Source organism: Amblyomma maculatum, chromosome 1, assembly GCF_055883805.1.
Source record: "Amblyomma maculatum isolate TAMU_Amacu chromosome 1, ASM5588380v1, whole genome shotgun sequence".
Lineage (NCBI taxonomy): Eukaryota > Metazoa > Arthropoda > Arachnida > Ixodida > Ixodidae > Amblyomma > Amblyomma maculatum.
The window spans coordinates 350,044,624-350,068,272 of NC_139344.1; the positions used below are offsets into that span (position 1 = coordinate 350,044,624).

Below are 23,649 nucleotides of genomic sequence, written 5' to 3' on the forward strand. Positions count from 1 at the left end.
GCGGAGAGAGAAAGGAGCCGTAGTGGGGAGCTACGGAGTAATTTATACCACTTGGGGATGTCTAACGTCCACTGACATATTGCACAGCCCACGGACGCCTCTTTGTTTCACCTCCATCGAAACGCAGCCACCGGCGGTCGGGATCGAACCCGGGGACTCCGGCACAGTAGTCGGACATCTTAATCATTGCACCACCGCGGCGGGGATGTTGCGAAATTATGAACAGCGCCCGTCGTAGTGGTGTCTGCCACGTAGAGAGGAAGAAACGACGCATGGGTGCAGTGACACCGGACGAGCTGTAACCGAGGGATTGCCGCTCGCTTAGACCGCAAGCTCTACCCCGACCCTGATCCTAATCTCTCCGTACGAGAGACTCACGTCCTTCGGCAGATACGCTCATAGCCCTTGTGCGGCTATATCTGTACAAATTCCGCCGCGATCCTTCATGCTTCAACTGCCCTTCCCATTATGCCAACCTTTCTCATTGTCTATTTTCCTGCCCGGTTGCAGTGCAATCGGGTTTCTCTCCCACTCTCTTCCATAATATCTGGACTCGGGTGGACTGGCTTGGTGCTGAAGGTGTTTTGTTGTTGCGACTGAAAGAAGAAGGAAAAGAAAATGCGCGGGCCTGCTACTGGATCTGTAGCTGAGCCACCTGCGCTGCCTGATTTATTTATAGGAAGGGAAAGGCGCGGTAACTGTCTCACTTGTTTTCTGTGGACACAGCAACCACGCCGTAAGGGAAGGGAGGAAGGGGGCAGTGAAAGTGGAAAGAGGAGCCGTAGTGGAGGGCTACGGAGTAATTTCGACCACCTGGGGATCTTTAACGTGCGCTGACATCGCACAGCACACGGACACCTCTTCGTTTCGCCACCTGCGCTGCCTCGTGCGGACAGACGAGAAAATAGAGAAGAAAGAAAAAGAAAGAGGGAGAGACAGAAGCGCGTCGCAAAAACCGTCGTATATACCACAGAAACGGTAGCGGGTGCAATGACGGCCTACAACAGATAAAAATATGGTGGCAGGCTAGCCCCCGCCGCAAGCGGCAGTGACCTGCCAGTCCCAGCCCCGTAGGACCAGGAGCAGCCACCTGTCCGACCAACCTACTCCCTGCTGAAGGTGAGGAAGAGAGCAGGTTGATCGGAGAGGTGGCTGCTCCTGGTCCTACTGAAAGTGAGGAAGAACAGCGCCTGCTCGTCCAGCAGGCGCTGTTGTTGCGCCCAAGTGTTGCGCTTCAATAAAGTCTTCTACTACTACTACTTGCGAAAAAAACGAAAACACGAAACGCGGCGAAAAGAACAGCAACATAAAAGAACGAAGCAAACTAAACCGCCAGCTGTTAAAACACATTTGCTTGCACGCCTCGTCAAAGTACTCGAGACATGCTGCGACTTTTCTTGGGCCAAATAAAAAAATAGGAGGAAGCTTAATCAGCGCCTTTAACGCTGCCTTCTCATTCCGTGATATGTTGGTATTGACAGAGTTAGGCAAGGTGTTAAAGGTGTTGTTAGTTGGTTCGGTCGGGGGGGGGGGGGGGGGGAGGAATGCGCCGGCTCGAATCGTTATTGCATTGAACTAGCCTTCGACTTGTCTTATGCTAGATGGGAAGCGAAACGCTGCACAATAAATCGTTGCGTCACCATGTTGATACGAAATCACGCGCGCATTTCTTCCGACACGTTTATTCTCAATTATGAGGTACGCGGCAACGGCTTTTCGGCAGAATGCTATCGCGTAGCACAATACGCGGCCATTAGACTGATTTGCCACTTCCATGCGCGTCCGCAACAGTCCGCATACAATAAAGTAAACTCAGACAACGCCACCTAGTCGGTGTTGACTCAGTCAGCAACTGGCGACACGTGCGAGTAGGCCAGCGCAAGTTGGGAGTCCGCGAATAACCAATGTATATTCGCCAGTCCGTAGTCGCGGAGATTCTAGCCCCCGTTCCTCAGGCCTGCGTGCCAGGAGCGGGGAGTAGGGGGCCTCCTAAATCGATGGAAATTAAAGTTTTAATCAATCAATCAATCAATCAATCAATCAATCAATCAATCAATCAATCAATCAATCAATCAATCAATCAGCCAATCAATCAATCAATCTGGGGATAGATCAGCAGCGCCGAACGCAAGCGTACGCAAGCACATCGAACTGGAATGACTCGTCCTGAGTGTGCGTGTTTTCAGCCTGTGTTTGCTGTGTGCAGCATAGGCGCTTGCGAGCAAGATATCTACAATGTCTGGGTGTTGTGCGCCAAACTGTCGCTCTAACTATGCCAATGAATCCAAAGCGCAATTGATTGATTGAGTGGTTCACAGGAAGGGAAGGAGGAGGAGGAAAAAACTTTATTAAAAAAAATATATATAAACACTCCCAGGAGGACCTCTTAGTCCAGGAGCCCTCTGGCTGTTCCTTCTAGCTTAGCCCGCTCGACCAGCCGTAACTGATCTGCAGGTTGCGTGGCTAGAAGGGCAGCCTCCCAGGAGGAGGGGGTGGGGTGTTTGACGGGAGGAACGCGGATTGGATGTGGGCATTCCCATAAGTAATGGTAGAGGGTGGGTGGGGTGGCGTTGCATGTGGTGCAGTACGGTGGGAAGTCCGTGGGGTGAAATATGTGGGCAAATTCAGGCGATGGAAACGAATGTGTTTGGAGGGAAAGGCACAGTATCTGTCACACTTGTTTCTGTGGACACCTGAACCGCGCCGTAAGGGAAGGGAGGAAGGTAGGAGTGAAAGTGTATAGAGAGAAAGAGGAGCCGTAGTGGAGGGCTACGGAGTAATTTCGACCACCTGGGGATCTTTAACATGCGCTGACATCGCACAGCACACGGACGCCTCTTCGTTTCGCCTCCATCGAAACGCAGCCGCCGAGGTCGGGTTCGAACTCGGGTACTCCAGCACAGTAGTCGGGCGTCTTACCACTGCACCGCCCCGGCGGGGCAAGTGTACAAGTTTTCGTCGGACTCGGCTCAAAATGCAACGTGGGAAAGGCTGTGCCGCGCAAACACTTCATACCGATGAAGTGCACTGTGGTAGGAAAGCATTCTTGTTTGCTTCCTAATACTCGTGTTGCTATTCACCACTATTTGATTTAGCAGAGTATATTAATGCGTGGGCGTGCCCATATGGAGTACACATTTTAGACAGCACAGCTACTAATAATAAAGTAGCATTCGCCTTGTTTTGAGTGCGGAACAAAATTGTTTTGCAACCTAAATTATTTTCTTATGGAAACACTTTTACTTTGATAGTGGCCATGCGACTGTATGTAGTTGCCGTGGTAAATGAGTGGTTTAAAGCCGAGTCAGCTGCTCGCTGCGTTAATATATTCATGGTAATCACTGCTCCCAGCTTAAGCCGCTTATTTTATATTTACGTTACAGCTTTGTGACCAGCACTTGCGTGAAAGCGACCTCGCATTCACGACAAGCTACACCGAGTGTCGTCAAGGTCACCGTTCTGAGTAATATCTCTGCCTACCATTCTTAGCTTTATCTATCCATCTAACAATAAATGTGCTCTCAGATGAATTTTGTACCTGTCTTAACGTTTATTAAAGTAACTCCGAAAGAAGGTGAAAATTTCCTCGCAACTTCATTTCTGGCATTGAAATAAATGCCAGGTGGATTGTATCAAATTTCTCATATCAAAGGACTGGCAATATTAGATAACGCAGGTAACCCAAGTATAACCCACTGCATCGCTAGCACAAAAAATTTCAAGAGTTAGCTCCAAGAGCAGCGTTAAATAAATAAAAAAAGAAAAACACAACGGCGTAGGGTGAAGCCGACTTTCAGTATGATCTCACTACGATGACGTCACATAAGCTTGCACAGGCCTTGTAGTAGTCTAGGTGGTGTTGCACGTGCGCCCTTGTTAGAGTGTACCTTTGTGGCCGTGGACGAATACCCACACAAGTTCAAGATAGGGAGTCCTTCTCCGTGTTTGTAAGCGCGGCTTTGCGAGGTCACTGCAGCACTTGGCTACGCAGATAGAAACCGCCGAGCTTGTCTTTCAGCATCGCGTTGGCCGTTCGTTCAGCGCCCCTTTGCTGCGGCGATATATTATACCGTCACAGTGGTGTCTGTACAGCTAAAATTGAATTTGGAGCAAGTTTTGCAACACTGAAATTTCTAGTTTGAGCACTTTGAAAAAAAAAAAAAAGATAATTTGGTTCACAGGAAAGGAAAAGAGCAATATATCTGTCACACTTGTTCTGTGGACACCTGAACCGCACCGTAAGTGAAGGGAGGATCACTCGGAGAGACAGGAGTGCCGTAGTGAAGGGCCCGGAGAAATTTTGACCACCTGGGGATCTTTCACGGTCACGTGGGGTGGGGCCCTGATACTAGTAGGTCCAAGCCACTTGAGGCGGGGGCTAGCCTGCCACCAATGTTTTGTCTGTTGTAGGCCGTCGTTGCACGCGCCACCGCTTCGGTGGTGGACGACGGCTATTGCAACGCACTTCCTTTTCTATTTCCTCTTCTATCCGCACGAGGCAGCGGAGGTGGCTGAACTACAGAGCCAGTAGCAGACCCGTGCATATAGTGAACTAGAATTCTAGTTCACTATACCCGTGCATCTTCTTTTCCTTCTTCCTACAGTCGCAACAACAACAGACATCGCACAGCGCACGGACGCCTCTTCGTTTCGCCTCCATCGAAACGCAGCCGCCGAGGTCGGGTTGGAACCCGGGCACTCCGGACAGTAGTCGGGCGTCTTACCACTGCACCACCCCGGCGGGGCCGAGACAAAAGATTAGCGAATATTTTGGAGTAGTCTGGACGCCTATAGAATTTTCATTCTGGAACACTAAACCAATGAAATATTAAGGCAAAGCCTTTCTAGGCTCATGGAATGAAATCCCGTGCGCGAGTTGCTCGCGAGATCTGTCATATTTCGAGAGATGTGTTCTTGTGTAGCGTTCCCGTCATCTGCAATCCCACACTTCAACGCGCGCAAATGAACGCCACGCGACAAGAGCGATGGTGTACCGTCCGAACTCACACTTGCCGTAGTGTGACATGTACTGCGCCTTTCCTTTCCTGTAAATTTGTTTTGTTGGGCTTAACGTCCCGAAGCGACTCAGGCTATGAGAGACGCCGTAGTGGAGGACTCCGGAAATTTCGACCACCTGGGGTTCTTTAACGTGCACTGACATCGCACAGCACACGGGCGCCTTGCTTCTTTCCTGTAAAATAGTATAATTATATGTAGCACTGCAACGAACGAGAGGCAAAAAATGAGAAGCAAATGATAGGAGAGAAAGGGTAGGCTTTCGCCAATCTTCCTGAAAGACCCTCAATTTTTCGCATTTATGTGAGATCCAGATATGAGGTTGCGTATGATATTTTGCTTATCGCGAAAGCCTGCACCAGCCTTAATAAGTTCACCTCTTTCATTCCTGCTTTCTGGTTGGCGATGCGATTGCTGTGTGCTGCTTTCGAGTCTGTTGATGGCTTCACTGTGGCGTCCATTGCTTGGGAGCCACGTGCCTAATATTCTTATTTTTTTCTACTCTCGGTATAAGGGCGCCATTCTATTTGGAGTTTATCTTTTCCTATTCTGCTCCTCGGTGGCTGGTAGAGTTCTGACTTCTCTGGTGAGCATGTAAGTCCTCTTGGGGTGATATACTCCTCCACCAGCTCCACTACCTCTTGGAGGATACCTTCTATATGACTGTCACTTACCGCCCACAGGGTGATATCATCCGCATAGAGACTGTGACTTAGGCCCTCGATTTCGTTGAGTTTCTTTGGCAGTTCAATCATTACAATATTAAATAATAAAGGAGAGAGAACCGATCCTTGCATAGTTCCCTTGCTGCTCATTTTTATGTTACTTAGTTGATCTTCCCCTATTTATTTAAAAGCACTCTGGAGCATTTACCTTTTAGATTTTCGATCTCTTAGGTTGGCAAACTATGCTCAAGAGCATTTAATATGATGCAAAGTTAATATTAGATTTTACTCTGCTCAATTGAAAACGAGGTACTGTTGCAAAATGCCATGAATGTTAGCACATACTTTTCAATCTGCTCATAGTACAGTAGCTCGAATGCGCTTATAAATAGCACTGCGCTATTTCTTTACAAAGTAAAAAGAAAAAAAAAACTTTTGAGTCAAATCTCCTATACTTATAAAACCTTCCCAGCCGTATGCAAACGTCAGCCAGTTCTGTCACGATTTCTAGCACTCTTGCTCGTGGAAGCTTAACCAGGTTGCGGTGGCCACGTTTCGAGGGAGGCGATATGCAAGATGCCCGTGTATACTGTGCGATTTCAGTGTACGCAAACGATTCCCCGGTAGTCACTCTTATCCCTGCAGCCGCTACAGGTTCCCTCATCGTTCATATTTCCCGTACTCCATAAACTAAATCAAACCTTTGAGGCAATTAATCACTCATTTCCCCTCATGTCCTCGTGAGCCAGACCAGTCTTGATAATTGCCTCTGCTTGCTCAAGCATCGTCCTAGTGCTGCGCAAAGGCTGTAACTTGCGCTTCATTTTTTTTTAGTAAATGGCGGAGCGCTGGGTTGACTACGTTGCACAATTGAAACCACTGGAACTATATCAGGATTTAAGTCTGTAGTAGCCTAGCTGTACACTGAATTACTCCGTGACAAAAAAAATAACTCCTCGCTACAGCTTTTTTTTTGCTACTCACAACTTAAGAAGGCAAAATTAAAGCGTTAAAAAATTTGATACCTCCGACTTGTTTCATGAACTCGAGAACAAAAATGGCTGAGGCTTAGCTTGGTTAAGCCTGGTCAGATGCGAAGCATATTGATTGCTAAACTCGGCTTTCCATGGTTACACTTGGCTAAACTTTTCTTTCCTTGGTTACATGTGCTTTTACACGGTTTAAACTTGGAATGCACAATGCATGACTCGTTCATCTGTAATCTAACTGTGTTACCGACACGCACAACGAACATGTCGTCCCCCAGGCCAACGATACTCGATTTCCACTACGCGAATATGTGCGCAAAGCAAAAGCTCTTAGAACACCGACGTGCACGGCATGCAACCGCAGCCGACGGTGCGAGCCGGTCCCCCATCTCTCCTCTGTCGTGACGTCAGCGTATCACGTGGTGTGACGTAGCATTCCACATTCTTTGCACGGCGTGTAACCGTCACAAAGGGCTGTGGTTTACCTCTAGCAATATGCTTCGCATAAAAAAGTTGTTTCACAGCAAACACTGAACTACCACGAATGAGCTCGATGTGGCAGTTGCAATGTATCACGGCTACGATGCTCAGCTTCATAGACACAACGTACCCGGCACATTAGTTGCAACGCACCATCGTGCAGGAATGCGTAGGCAGCGAGTTCCATCGCGAACCTACAGGAGCATCAAAACATTTCCACGCACAACATGAAAATGATGGGCTGTACACGTATGTGAGAGACCCCAAAAAAGAATCCATGTGCGGCTCAGCATTACCTTGTCTTGCACGTGCTTAATTCAAGCTCACTGCCACGTACGTTACCCGAGTTCATTTTGCGAGCTAAATCGACAGTACTGCTTTGTGAACATTATTTCTCATCCCCCATGCTTCTTCTCTCCAGCTTTCCGTGCCTCAACTGGGCCGCGGAAAGTGCCGCCATATGATCCTGGCCTGGGTTTGAGCACGATCGTCAGTACCACTAAATATCGTCCGAGTTGAACGCAGCCATCGCGCATATCTCTAATGAAGCTGAAATAGTGTGCTGCTAAAACAGCGCGACTGTATGGTTTTTAGCCTAAAGTGGACGCGAGGATCCCGCTTAGCATTTATTTTCCCCACCAGCCGCGCCACCCTTGAGGTTTCCACAGGCTTTACGAGAGTAACTGCTTTTTACACGCCCCAAAACAGGGCAGGCTTAGCCTTGTAGAGCCAATGACAGGGTGCTTAAAAGTAATGTGATGGCTTGTGGTTTAGGTCAAGGTTAAAACAAAGGTCAAGTCAAAGTCAGGTCATGGCCAGTTGTAGGCTATATCGGCCTCAGTTTGAATTACCTGCGCCAGGCAATGTGGTTGCAACTATACACGAAACAGCTTAGCCAATCAGAGCGACGGCATAAGATGTTCGAATGTGATGCTAATCTCATCCTTCCATACGTAAACAACTGCCAGCTCGTTCCAACTTCACCATGCCATCTGACATCATGCAAAGTCATACAATACCCATTGATCAATCAAGTTCCTGGCATTTGTGAAGAATCCGCTTGGACAGATGTGTAGTGTGTGCGAGACTGTGGCTAAACATACGTGACCACAACACTCAGCCAGGGAAACATACCTCTCGATAGCTGAGCTAAGCCACTGCGAATTTTCTTTACAGATGCAATGTGCAGCGTACATGGAATTCGCCGTATATATGTGGCCAAATTATACCACGCAATATATTTGCGTCATGATCAAACGCAACCTTAAATCATTTGGCTCACATACCTTAACTGCTGGCCATGCAGTCATAACCAGGCCTATAAAAAGTCGATTCTGATAAAGTGCAAGCCTGAAAATGTGCAGCTAGTGAATTTTGTGAGTGAGGGAGGCTCAAAAATGTGTTCAAAAACTTCAGCTGATTGTAAGGCGGCTCGCGCACATGGCATGAGTACAATCGAAGTCCGCGAATGCGACGTCCGGTTCTAGGAGTTCATTTACAAATGGCAAGTAACAGCCACCAGACCTTATAACATTTTGAAACGGCATCAACTAAGGTTGCGTTCGCCTAGAGAGCCGGCAAATGGCGCCGGCCACTTAGAAAGCAACGAGTTTTAAACAATGTTGTCCAATTTTTCTCGCTTTTCATCACTAGAATGGCGCAGCAGAAAGTCACCCCTGCGTTGTGTAGTGTCTGCACATGTTAAAGAACCTCAGGTAGTCCAAATTGATCAAGAATACTGTTCTATGGCATTCCTGATAGCCCATATGAATCGCCTTTATGATGTTAAACCTCAGAATAATAAATTTAGAATTCAATTTTTCTACTTCAGCTGCACCAACTGCTCCCTCAGCTCAGTAGGGGCATTTAAAGAGCTTCAATTCTTTACATCGCATCATGTGCATGCTTTAGTATACCAATGCCAACACTGCCATATTTCTCAGTTTTGTTAAGGATGTAGGACATCTGTGTGTCTCTTCACTGCCTACACCGAAGAATGAGCACGCTCTCTTTCAACCATTTCAAGCATGTGTGGAACACATAAGCTGCCACTCTATGCATTCCAGCCCAGCACCAAGGCTGACTGCATGTGAGAATGGCACCAGCCTCCCTAACTAAACTAACTCTGATGGCATAACTAATCTTCAAGTGACACATTAAAATCATCAACCAAAATTGGCAGGCCTTAATGTTCTAGTATTTAACCACTATACATTTTCATGTGTAGTGGTTTTGGGAGGTGGCTGTTTAGAGTTGCTAAGTCATGCAACAATGAGTGTTATGTGTGACAACTTGTCTTCATCTCTTTGCTAATGAACTTACTTTCAATTGCAAATTAAGCATCTTTTAGAATGACATCAAAAGTCCAACGAGATGCATCCTACAAGCCTGCAAAGAGTCCAGCTTATGGAGCTGTGAGAATGCGAACAGATCAATTCCTGCCAACTAGTTCTCCCTCACACAAAGCATGAACACAGTAAATACAACTGGCTGCAACTTTTGCAACAAAACACTAGGCGAATGAAAATTTTCTTTAGTTCACATAATAATCCCTACCATGCACAGCAGTTTTATGATCATTGAAAGCTAGAATACTTCATGAGGAAAGCGATATTGAATGGCAACCACATTTTATTTGACATAAATATTCATCTACGAACAAATTCACATCTGTATGGCTACAAAACAGGAGAACAGAACCGATCAGAATAGTAGCTACCATTTTACTAGTTAGCAATGCCAACGATCCATTTTTTTTTCCTCTACATAAATCAGGTAGCGCTTAAAAAATAACAAGACCAAAAAAGTCCCACGTTCTCATGGCTGCACTGCAGCCACGCTCTCATCATGTTTGTCCAAAAAAGGATTGGCACATATATATACACATATTTTTACATTTTTACACAGGTTTGTTTCTCTTTGTTTTCATGTATTCATTCAGATATTGGTGTAAACAACATCAAAAGCTATTTAAAAACAATCCTTCTCAGTATGGCACATTCACCAAACAATGCACCTTACTGTTACCATAGTGCTATTTCCCCATTCCATACCTCTTTGTAACATATGAACCTGCACTGACAACTAACAAAAGGTATACAAATCATATTTGCCTGTAACAATTTAAAAAGTCCTTACATGAAGGAATACAGGCCTTTAATTAAAAAACAAAGGAGAAGAGGCATTTCTGAGTTATCTTTGGCAGATATGTGCCAGGGTAACAGAATTTACATGTCATGGGACAAATTCACAGCCTTCAATCCTTGTTGCAGTGAAAAGAAAACGTTACTGTTGCCAGGACATCGACTGAAATTTAAGTCAATAAAAAAAAAGGCAGTTGTCATACACACACACATAAAAACCAAACAAAAATGAACATACATGCTCTCAGCAAACAGTACTAACCATTACATTTCATTACGCAAGAAATTTGCCCTATATCCTTACCTACCAATCAGCTTCAAAAAAGGCTTCCAAGTTCAATTGTTCACACGGTTCACAAAAATGGTATAAAATCCTTGCTCATCGATGTTGAGGTTACGGTTCAGAAACATCAAAGGTTGGCTTTTTGCTTAAAACATGAACATTTATAAAACGCTTTCAACACGCAGTGAAATCAGTATGCACAGCCAATTGCTGCAGAAGCTCGAGCGATACTAACTCAGTCCTAACAAAGTTTTGCCGAACATGCCGCAAATATGTGCCAGAATATTCTAAAAGACGCTGTTTTAATGTAGAGAATATGATGACACGTCATTATCAAAACAGTGCGTGTATAGCCCTTATTTTACTGAAACTCAGCTGCAGATCGATGTGGCTGTTGCTTCGACCCACTGATATTTCCAGCAGCACACCCGTTAATCTGCCATGAGTATCAAAGCTGACCAAAGTGACTTCAAAATGTAGCTCATTTGCTTGCTCAAAGCAACCACAGTATGACACAAGGCACTATTTACAGACGGCCAATTACTAAGCACTGCATTATATCTTGTTGTGTGCATTGTTTATCGAAAGCCCTGTGGTGTACCTTTCATATATCCAGGAACATGCAACAGGCCGTTATCGAAACAATATTAGATCAAACAAAGTGCACAGACATCTTGCAATAACAATTCAGCTGTTGAAAAGAACAAGTGAAGTGCGGCTTATCACCTACAAGAAGCTAAACGTGACCACTAGAAAGACACGTTATTCAAGAAATTCAACCTGAGAAAAACAGACATTTCTGTGTATAAAAAAAAAAGCTCAAATAACTCTTTAAGTATGTGACATACAAAATTATATCTGAATATATTTTCCGGGACATATGTACTGATGTGATCTAGCACACTGAACCATACAGAGGGGTCCATGTAATCAAATAACAGTAGTATATAAAAACTGCTTCTGTAGGCAAGGGTAGACAATTTATAAGTAATTTTCAGCTCATTAACATTGTGTGCATTCTATTTGCTCTAGGTACGAAAACATGCACCATTAAACTGAACTGTGCAGGCAAAAAAAGCAAAAAAAAAAAAAAAAAAAAAAAAAAAGGAAAAAAAAAAAAAAAAAAAACTCCTCGTGCTAACAATTCACAACACTGGCATTACAAACAGTATGAATAAAACTGATATTACTATACTACATACGCTAATTAGGCAGCTAAATGAGAAAAGCTTGGCATTCATTTCTCTGGGCACCAATATGTATCAGATCATAATTCCATTTCTTCATGCCATTTAGCCATCGCAAACTAAGGTTGCAAAACAAAAGATTCTGAACTTTTTCAGATGCTTATCACTGTTATCCGAGTGTTCAGAAGGAAAAAGGAAGGAAGAGACCAGGGTACACTGAGACACATTTGTTAGCACAGATAAAAGTAAAACTATGAGGCTTCTTGCACTGCGAGGATCCTAGCTTGTCAACTTCCTTTCTCGTTTCTATCAAGTCCATTATGTTTACAACATATATTTACTCCTTTTGTCAGCATGTGTTCAAGTAGAGCATAACAGCAGCAACAAAGCTGTTGTGAACATTGCTAAAGTAGTGCTAGTTCCCGATAATAAGAACCCAGCAGACTTCTTTAATGAATGGTAAGTTGACCTGAACATTCATCACGATTACTACTACCAGTGTAAACAACACTGAACAGTGCGACTTTAAACAAATGCACTACTTTAAGGGCAAGCTTGAGCTATTAAATGCCCCGTGCTCCATTCCCCGACCATCCACCATTTTGTCTCATGGATAAAAATACTACCTTTGAACTTTGTTTTCTCATAAAAATAGCCTTCGTTGCCTTCCGGTAAAAAGGAAAGAAAGAAAGAATGAGAGGAAATAAGGCAATGCCTTCTGCCTTTTGGACAGCAAGTCAAAGCATGCTCTGGCCAAATAGTAGACAACATACTATACATGCTAGCAGAAGTTTTTCATAAACTCACACTCCTTGGTTGGTAATCAATCTACACTGGACGTCTAGCAGTCGAGCGTAACCACTGAGAGCCTAGCAATATGTCAAGCCCTCTTCTTCTGGAACACACACCACATTCAGAGAGCTCAACGCTCGTGATCACTGTTCACACAGTCTTTCCATCTGTTCTCCCTGGTGCTGATCCGATGACCGGCATCAGGCACTGGTGTCTAGCTGCTGAGGCCGGTGCTGCTGGTTCCACAGCATGGCGTAGAAAGTTGACGGGTTGGACAGCAGGCTACGGTGGGTTCCCCGCTCGCACACCCTGCCGTCGGTGAGCACCAGGATCTCGTCTGCGTCCACCACGGTGGAGAGGCGGTGCGCAATGCAAATGGATGTGCGGCCCTCTGATGCTCGCTGCAGTGCCATCATTATTTTCTGTTCCGAAAAGATTTGAAGGTGGAAGTGGGAGGCGAGGCAGGGGGGGATGGAGGGAAAGGAGAAAAAAAATAAACATTATACTGTTCTTCCATGACTGAGCCAGGAAGAGAGACTTCAAAATGATGGAAAAAGTGAGATGGTAGCAAGCCATGCTAGTTATGTGAAGATGACTGAATTTAGCACCATAATAGCACTGGTATTAAACAAAAAAATCATAGTGGAATTTTAAATGGTGTCATTCCCAGCTTAGGAAGCTATGAGCAGAAGCTGTCATTTTTGGGGTCAAATAAATGTACACAAAAGTTCCCATCTTCATTGTTTGTGCGAACTCACAGGTGTACAACTTCTCGTGAATTGAGCGATTTACTGCAGAATCAAATCTCTTTAATGAAAGCTTAGATGAAACAGAACAGTGTGCACAAAGCTACCTGTTGTAGTACAACATTTTTTTTGCTGTGGCAAGAATCATTTAATGCAGGTATGTGCGAATAAACGTTTTCCAGGCTCGAAGTGAATTCAATGCAAATTAGGTAGTAATTTTCTTTCGATATTTCTGAAGGAAATACTTTGAAAATTTCTGGCAAAAGAAAGAAATAATGATTGAAGAGCACAATGAGCATTCTCAAAATTATTCATTTTTCTAACACAGAAGGCCGTAACACGAGAGACAGGACGAATGCATTTTAGAGCTTTGTCACAATTAACTGAAACTGCGTTCACTCTTCGTGACAATGCTGATCAGAAATTTGGGCAGTCATCTCCTGTGCAGGAGATTCGATACAGAGTTCAGATGAATGAGTGATGAGCTTTTCTCTTTCAGAACATGCCGGACTAACTTGCAAGACCTCCAACTGCTGGTATTGACTTTGAATGCATCATTGTGCGGCCGCTGCTTTTACCCACCAGCCGTATGCACCGCCTGCCTGTGCACCAACCACCATCTTGCCTCAGGCATCGAGTGTCTGTGGGTGCAGACACCCGAAAGTACAAATGTAGCATAGGGTTGTCAATACAATCATTCAGTTCGAACTGACTAATGAGAACTTAGCCTGCACTCCTAGTGAAAGGAGTACGTCATTCCTAAACCTCACAGAGAGTCGCACAGAGGCAGTAGCATAGGTGCCGGGCACTGCTCACATGCTCGGTGATGGAGTCAAGAGAGGAGGTGGCCTCATCGAACACCAGGATTGGGCTGTTCTTGAGGATGGCTCGTGCAATGGCTACGCGCTGCTTCTCACCGCCCGAGAGCTTGAGGCCACGCTCCCCAACCTGTGTGGCGTACTGCTTGGGCCAGCCCATGATGGACTCATGCAGTTCGGCCATGGTGGCCGCCTCCCGCACGTCCTCGAGGGGGCGTGTGAAGTCCCCATAGTGGAGGTTGTGCTCGATGGTGTTGTGGAACAACACTGCATCCTGCAAGTGGCAGAAAAATTACTAACAGTTCACATCGAGGCAGTTGTACTACCTCCATTCTGCTCTCAATCTACAAAAGAGTGTACCAGGTACCTAGCTAAGAAAAACCATCCGTGATTGACAACTACAACTGTATTGTAACACAGTCAATAATATTAACCAAGAAATATTTTTTTTTTGCACATGGCTACTTTAGCCAAAAATCTTTCTCAAAATAAAAACCTTCTGGTAGAGGCATGTGAGTAGTTGAGACATGCTATATTGTAAATTTGAATAGAGTAAAAACATGGGTACAGAGTAAAGATAAACTGCAGACCAATTTTGCCATCCACAGAAGACCACATAGATACCTTGTCTATAGTAAGGGAACCTTTAATATAAATTAACACTTAACGTTCATTCGCTAGAGCCATACAGGATACATTTATGTGTTTTTATTACCAGTCAGGTAAAAGCGTGATGACAATAAATTTGCACTGCAGAGCACGTATGAATGGCGGTGTTTGCATTTCTTTTTACCGTCCCTGTGCATGTATCATATGTGCACTTCCTGTATGTGGTGTCAGCCCAGATTCGATAGAGGAGGCGATGCAAGCTTTGTGATTGGGTCGGCCAGCAAGGCATGTTATGTGATTCGTATTCAAGCTTCTAAAATTGCTGTAAACAGATAACCACCAGCTGTAAGACACAGTATTCAAAGCAGGCCCTATCTAGCACTTGCCACACCTCTACTTCAAGTTAAGCCGCTTCGACTAACCGGCATGCATAAACACTAAGTGAAATTATAGCCTGTCAGAGCGTTTCCAACCAATGGTTAAATGTACTAATGTCAATGCTGCTGTTTTTGTTGTTTTTTTGATGTGTTGACACTTTCTTCGGGAGGTATCGTAGTAGTCGAGATTGTGCTGGCGGAAGATATGCATTTTTTGACAGTGGGGTTGTGTTTATGGCCACCTTTTATATTCTACAACTGAATGGTGCAACCGGAGCTGTTTGTATGCACCTCAGAGTCACCGCCCTATACATATTTTGATAATAGGTCAATTCTTGTTCATAACAAGCGACTGCTTGCTATAATAGTGGCCATTACAAATGGGCTAAACTGTATATATAAGTCTGTATTTCCTCTTCTGATATAAGCGAGACTCTAGGAGCTTTGCTGTTCCTTCTTCAAATGACTCGCTTTTATTTGCTGCGATGCAAGAAAGTTATCGCCTGAACTGACATTCGTATCGACCCCTGCATGGGGCAGCATTTTTCTTTTCCTGACCATTATAAACAGAACAAAACCGGCAGCAATGGTCTCACCTGGGGAACGACTGCAATCGCTTTTCGCAGGCTGTCAATGTCAACAGTCTTGATATCTTGGCCATTGATCAGGATGCGCCCAGAGCTTGGATCGAAGAACCGATACAGCAGCCGAATGACCGTAGACTTTCTACATTGTCAGACACAGAAAAAAAGTGAGACTTTAGAAATCTTCAACAATGAATGGAATGCTACCCAGTGAAGGACTTATACACAGTTTTCAGGCAGCATACGTGCACAACAGATTATCAGCAAAGTCCAATGCTGCAGCAAAAACCTTTCTGTCAATTTTGAGTACACATTGAATTGACGGCAACAGTGAAGAATCATCTGCAATGCTTGCTTTTATCTTTTGGCTGCTGCGTACTGCGTAACTCATCTAATGCGCATGAACATCAGCACAAATTTATACTACAATGCCAGAAATCGAACTAAATATAAAACAACTGCCCTAAATTTATCTCAGTGTTAAGATGCAAAGCTGACTTAAGCTGCTGCACTGTAAAGGATCAAATGGGGAGGAAGAATTAGCCATAATGATGAAGGATTAAAGGTTGCCGTGCAGCTATTTAAACCGGTGTTATGTAGATGGCCAGATGTACTAAAGAGAGAGGAGGTGATAACCCTGAAGCATGATGCTGTCTGTAAAATGTGGCACTTTCAATGCTGCGTTAAATAAACACGTCAGAAATAATACCAAGATGAAAGGCAAGTTAGGACAACATATTGCAGGCATACGCACAAAAGGCGCGGTATGTGTTTGAAAGTACTAGTAGTAATTGTACTTCTGGGTGATAGCTCAAGGTAGGCGTAAGTCTCCTGAAATGACCAGCACGAGGCAGGGAACGCAAAAACACACTCGATTAACCAAAAAGCCGGGCGATGCACACAGTGTGTGCCTGTTTTTCACAGTTTCTCACCTTAGCCACACAGGTGTAGCTGGACATACAGCTGAAACCTTCATGTAATGAAGTCTGTAAAATCTGCCGTTCACATCGAATTGAAATTTCGCAACATCGAAATTTGTCATTTTGCACGAAGAAACCCCTCCAGAACATTTCACAGACAGTTCAGAGGGAAGGCCTTGAATTGTGGTGGAATTGGCCGTTATTATTATTACTGGTATCATGTGCGTGATGGGACAATGCAGATGTATATTTTTGGTTTCACCATCATCACCGCCCACTTGGGGTCGAATTACGCTCCAATCACGTAAAAACAAACTGCCACAAACCTGTCAATCAGCTCCCAATCCTATAGGTCAACAGGTCTGCCGGTCAGAATTGGCCAATAGAAGTGTGGCTAGCCGATCAGTTTGTGACAGGTTTGTGATGTGATTTGAGTGTAATTCAGCCCCAGACTGAGTTCCTGATCACACCACCAATTCGACGCCGTGTTTAGCCGCCTCCGCCACTGCAGTAGAGTGGGAGTCAGGAAAATGAAGGGCGGCAGCAGCGGCGGGCCATGCCGGTTTTTTCGCCTCACTTTCTCCAAGTCGGCGACAGTGAGAACAGTGCCCTCCATCACACCTGATGAACTGAAACCCATTTCAGGATGATCGTTGCTTTGCGCCGCAAGCGCGTCTTTGTTCACATGCGCGCACAGCGTCCAAGTGAATAGCGAGGTTTTCAGGTGGATGGATGTGCCTGCCCTTACAGTTCTTTCACCGAGCTTTACGAGTAAACACAATAATCGCAGTGCAGGTCCCTCTGAGTACCAGCGCCGCACTGCATATGGTGCCCAGTTTGGGCAGGATTGCGAACGACTGTGACATTTTGGCAGTGCTCCGCTCGGTTTTGCTGGCTGCGCGCTGCGCAGACGCTTATGCCGCCTAGTAATCTCCACCAACACTATGCTCACGAAACTCACCCGTACTGTCTCTAATAGCGCAGCAGGCGTCGTGTTCTGCCACCGCACACTTTTCATCTGTCTTACGTGCGGCACTGGTTTCGGCTAGTTTATTTTGAGGCAGCAACGAAATTTCGCTACATTGGAAGTGCGGTAAAATTTACTTCGTTGCACTCAGGCTAAATATACATGGTGTTCTATGGACACGAAGTTGTGAAAACCAAAATACTTTGTTACTCTGAGGATTTCGTTACAATGAAGTTCGTTACATCGAGGTGTAACTGTATTCCTAACAGTAAACATTTAGAGTGATGAAGCAGTCTTGAAGCAATCTACAGAGCCTGCAACACAGCTGCATCTTGAATGCTTTGCTTTACATGCCATGCCGGAAACGGAAACCAGCCCAAAACACCGGCGGCCGTACTCCGGCCGGCTAACGATGACTTCGTGCGCATTTTGAACCTTTCCGAGTCGCTTACGAACACACTACGCCATCTAGCATGTAGTCGGGGAACTGAAGCTTAGAATTTTGTTGCTGTTTGCATTTTTTTCCGCGAGGTGATTATTTTTAACGCGATCCGAGCACGCGGCAGCGGCAGAGTTGCATGAGAGAATGGCAGCATCTGCGTCGACGACGCACATTTTGAAACGTCGCAAATCTTACGACTACTCACTATCTAGGATCGATTTTATCGATGACCCAAGCAGCAGTGACTATGAAGATGCTGCCTTATTATCAGCATTCAGTTCCGACTCCGATGACGGTAGAAACCAGTCTGGAACATCGGCGGCCATAATTTGTTGGCCTGTTTTGCATGCATCTGGGACCGCTCTGGATGTTTTGTTTGTGTTGTTGGTGTCATTTATCTCATTTCCAGGGTGTCAACATATTTGGGCATAATATCTTGCCTCCCGCAAAAAAGGGAGCGGTGTTCGGCCCAAGAAGGGAACCGGGCGTCCATTTCGGCATGGCGCTCTGCAGCGGCCCTCGTTGATTGCTCATTATGCATCAAGAACACTATTCAGTACTGAACTTTTATTTTAACACAGGGAGTGGCCAATAATATGCTCTGCATTTTGTATATCTCAAAAATATCTCAAAAATTTTTTAAAAGTTTTGCCGTTTCATTTACAAGGGCATTTCGTCAAGTTTTGTTCAATTTTTTTTTTAAAATCTGGTTTTTGGGAAATTATATTGTGGGTTACAACCCACTTCATATTCAATGTTGTATGCCAAAAAAGCGAATTTATTTAGCTTTCTTTTCGTGTGTTGCATAAAAGTTTAGACATTATAGTTTTTACAGAAACAAAAATCTGAAAATTACAAAAAACGGCCATTTTGCCCACAGTAAGAAAAGAGTTAAGACACAGTAGTACATGTGAATAACCCTATAGTATTTGCCTACAGCTTTAACATAATTTATAATTTCTTCTTGATATAGTTTGTTTCATTAAACGAGCGATGGCTGCAACACGTCGTAGACATTTAGGTCACATTAGGCGCAAAAGCAAAACTGCCATATCACTACAACACATAAGCCAGGCTTCAAGAGTTCGAATGGCAGAAAATGATGTATGGGCAGTTGTATTGGAGTATTTTTATTTTAAATCTCATATTACAAAACCTCTAGGGTTCCAAAATTTTTTAACCAGGCACCAGAAAAAGGATTCAACACTTTGGTCAAATGCTTATACGTACCCTGTGCCGCTGCCGCCAACCAGGGCCACCTTCTTGCCAGCAGGGATGGAGAAGTTGAGTCCTTTCAGGATGGGCTGCCCCTCAACGTAGCCAAAGGACACATCTTCAAAGTCCACGGTGGCAGTGGAGGGGGTGACCACCAGTAGTGGAGCTCCAGGCTTAGACTGCGGGCAAGAGGTGCAGACACTGGTTAGAAAAGCTTCAATGCTGCTACGTCAACATTCTGGTCTGCCCTGTTTCCCTGTAATATTGGGGTTGAAAGGAGAAGGAGAGGGAATCACTGTAATGGAGTACTTCCAGATCAATCAAGCACCTGGGATCTCTTAACATGCGCCGACACTGCTCAGCACAGGGGTGTTCTTTAAGGACAGGTAAGCACATGGGCGTTCTTCCGGCATAGCTCAGCACATGGGCGTTCTTTGGGGACACTGCCTTACAAAGGCTTTTACAACAGGTGGTAGAGGTGGAGCATAGCAAATGCTTCTAATGAGGGGCAGAACGTTGTCAGTTAGGATTAACAAGGAAGGTGATAGGCTAAGGCAAAGCGTAAGAGGAGGGGGGTGCAGCCATGGTGGAAGGGGACTACGCGGCCATGCACATGTGCCTTGCACTACCTTCATCATTGTTAGGTGGATGCCTAGACCTTGCCTTGGAGGAAGAAATTAAGGAAGTTTGAAAGAGGTAGAGATTCTTTTAAGCTGCCAATGCTAAAACTAGCCGTCACTCAATTTCACTATTTATGTAAGAAACGCACATGTTATACCCCAGTCACACGGGCAAGTTTAGTGACACTTTCATGAAGTGCACTTACATAGGAAGAGCGACACTTTCGGTGCTCGCTGTCACACGGCATAATCAAGTGTCATTTTGAAATGACGGCAGTGCTGATGCGGATGCTGCAACCCTATGTGGAAATTAATTAGTTTTCACAAAAATATCTTAAAATTAATTTTATTGCAAGCACAATTACCTTAAGCTAATATTCAGTTTATTTGTGCATTTCAGTACATGGTTTTCACTAAAAAATGCATCGCGATGTCGCACGCGCTTTTCGCTAACATGCATGGTTACTGCTGTTTACAAGCAAAACCGACCTCGTTTATGGTATATAGTTGCGCTACTAATCGCGGTTATCGTGAATAGCTTTGCGACTTTGATTTGCATCGCTAACCGAGAAAATGACGGTAGCGCCTATGTACGAGACCGAGTCACCAGTGTTCGAGCGCGAAAAGTGCACGAGTTGTATGATTCAGAGCAGCGTGCATTCTTCCAACGAAATCATGTCCGACGGCGTTTCTATGCAGCCTAAAATGTCCAGCGGCGCAGCACCACGCATAGCAGCATCGTCACGTCTTCACAGCGTTTGCTTGGCGTGTAGTTGTACAAAGCGTCGAAAAATGTCCAGTTTTTGCAGCATCACTTAAGTAGGCGAGAAGTTTGCAGCGTTCACAGCACCGGATGCTACTAGCTTTCTGCTGTAATGCCGCCTGTGAGCGCCCGTGAACGGCAGAGCGCGCGGGGCAAGTAGCGCTTGGCCGTACGCTCTTCTGTGGTCGTCGCTAGGCCTATAGTTTGTTTGGCATCGAAGTATCAGTGGGCGGCACTTTCATATGGCCAGCTTAATAGGATATATGGCTCACTTGTGGCACTGCCTTGAGAGAAATGAGAATAATGAGAGAAATGTGCCATTCAAATCGACGACACCTTAGGAGCGTAGCTAGCGTTTACGTGTACTACAAGGGTGAGCTGCGCCGTGCCGCCAGCGCCGATGGCTATGAAGTTGTGAGCAGACATTACTCCTGCTAGCGACTCGGTACGGGTCAGCGATCCCCAAGAAGGATTAAATTCTGACATTGCTTTACTCCAGGGTTTATTATTTACGGGAAAAACAAATTTTCGCACACTTTACTGACGCCAGTGACAGCGGGGCCGGATGCGCCATGCGCCTTAAAGGTGCTGGCTTGAGCTGGCCCATGGAGGAAGGAAACAACATGAGCTGGCCGCTTGCGAGAGCAAGAGCGGTGCTGTCTTCGGCCAGCGCTTGAGCGAAATGCTGCCATGTCAAGTGACGACTTTCTAGAGATTGGGATACAAATAACTCCAACTTTGTTGATACAGCTTGAGATACCGCATACCATCGAAGTGCAGCAGCAGACGAACGCCTTCGCCTTAGCGCAAGCACTGAGAGCGTGGGTAGCTATTCAAGCATGCGCAAAGTTTTTAGTTGGCGACAGCTTAAATCCCTTGCTTATTAATAGAAACGCTCATAAAATTACAATAAACATTTTAAAACATTTTAATTCACAAAAAAATGTATGAGTATTATGAAGTGCCCTGTTGTGGAGACTACACACTCGCCTGCCGGACAAAGTGTAGTGAGTTTGCCAAACTCACTTCACGCAGAGTGTGTTTGGCAGTGAGTGTCATTAAAGTTCATCATGTGACATGATGTGAATGACACTAAACTTGCTCGTCTGACCGGGGTATTAATTTCTTTCACTTTGCCTCTGTCGAAAAGCAGCCATGGTGGCCAGGATTCAACACTGTGAACTTGGGCACCGCAGCCCACCGAACCATTCTGCTAAGTACAGTAAAACCTCCTACGTACCCACATACCAAGTAGTGTGGTTAAAACATATAGTTGCGAGAATTCCCCGGCCTAGGTACCATTGAAACCCATCTATTAGCTGACCACTTATGACGTAGTGGCTCACAGAGTGTCTACCACTTAATGCATGCCCGCTGTCGCAGTTTTCCTGGCCGTGCTGCAACGTGAAACGTTTTCTACCTTTCCGGAAAGCATTATCATGTGCGGACTACAGGCGATACGACATTGCGGCCATTTTGGCCACGTTCCGACAAATGCAGCGATGTCCATGTCAATAAAGAGCCCAGAAAGCATCGGTTACGCTGACGTGAATGCATCGCTGAGTAGATTGTCGCCAGCCCTATCGCAGTAACCATCACCATCATACTGCTCGAGCACGGTCGTGCTGCTCGCTCGTGCCAACCTCTCACTCACTCAGGGCCTGCAGGTGCTGTTGTGGTGTGGATGTGTTGTGGGCAATGTAGTACGCATTTTGTGGGGGCACCTTGTTTGGAGCTCGTGCTGTGCGAAGCACATAGCAGTTGTTGCGTTAGTGTGTGTGCGAACGGTCGGCACTATGCTGAAGCCTACTCAACTGAAGTATCGCGCACTGACAGATAAGGAAAAGTTGATCATTACTCATTCTACTGAAAATGGAACTATGAAGAGTGCACTAGTGTGTGCATGAAACTAGCTTACCCCCCCCCCCCCCCCCTCCCCCGTCTTGCTGTTATTGAGACTGCTGTTGTCGCTGCACGACTACCATGGCGGCAACTTAAAATGACTGATTTCTGGTCGGTAGCACAGCAATAAATTGTACGTATGCACATGTATTCGTGGAAAATTTACTGTGCCTGAATTTTTTGTATTTAAGAGTATGAATAATAGCAAATTTGTGCTGGTCGGTTGAGGTGTACTACCGGATACTGTGCAATTTTCCAGCGTCTCATGCCAACTATGTATTACCGGGGTTTTACTGTATTAGATAGTGACACGCAAATTTTCAGATTCTCTTGCACCACAGCAATACACACTGCTGTCATGCAAAGCTACCAAGAAAAAGAAATAAGATTAATTTTAAAGTGAAACATGAAAGCCTGATGCAGTATGTGGTAGCCCAATACGCTATGCTTGTGCACCCCATTGTACAAGGCTTACAGACTTATTCTGGGGCTGCTAAAGTGAAAACTATCATGCATTTTTACGCCTGCTGCATAAAGCACTGAACTCAGTAAAAGCCATCACCATACTACGGCCAGTCTTTTCTTATGCCAAAGACCTACAGACTTTTCTTAGAAATGTGGCCTATCACAGAGGTCGTCAAGTCTCATGGTAAGTATACGCTCCTGATGGCAACAATGATGACGTTCCATGCTACTGAACCCTTCGCATAGCAGCTCTAGCAACAAAAAGCCGAAGGCCTTCCAGCCAAGGGACTGCTCACCTCAATGGGTGTCCTGATCTTCATGAGAATAAACATGGTCTGCATATCGATCAGTGACTGCTTCACCTCCCGGTACACGGAGCCGAGGAAGTTTAACGGCAGCGAAAGCTGGAACAGCAGTCCGTTCACCATTACCAAATCACCTACTGTCATTGTGCCTGCAACAAGACCACGGGGATGACAGAGTTCACGCATGCAGCCGCACCCCACTTAGCAGATTTGTACAAGACGCACAAGGGCCAGTGACAATGTGGTTCCGGTTCATCGTCGTCATTGCTACTGTCACCGTCCTCCACGCCAGTGACTGCCGCGAAGATAGCCTCGTCTGTCAACTCATCTGTGGTCACTCAGTACACAGAGAACAGCATTG

At 45.3% G+C, this 23,649-nt stretch overlaps 1 protein-coding gene across 2 annotated transcripts in view; it reads right to left on the reverse strand.

Annotated features, from left to right (window-relative positions):
• Positions 1-9,763: 9,763 nt before the first annotated feature.
• LOC146207738 (iron-sulfur clusters transporter ABCB7, mitochondrial-like) overlaps positions 9,764-23,649 on the reverse strand; it is a 33,907-nt gene continuing 20,021 nt past the window's right edge. For both annotated transcript variants that reach the window (XM_084590145.1, XM_084590154.1), the window contains 5 exons: positions 23,280-23,437; positions 19,249-19,412; positions 15,702-15,831; positions 14,118-14,393; positions 9,764-12,977 (listed from right to left, as the gene is read on the reverse strand). In XM_084590145.1, the coding sequence (XP_084446271.1) occupies positions 12,756-12,977; positions 14,118-14,393; positions 15,702-15,831; positions 19,249-19,412; positions 23,280-23,437 (950 nt within the window). In that variant the 3' untranslated portion in view covers positions 9,764-12,755. The remainder of the gene's footprint in view (positions 12,978-14,117; positions 14,394-15,701; positions 15,832-19,248; positions 19,413-23,279; positions 23,438-23,649) is intronic.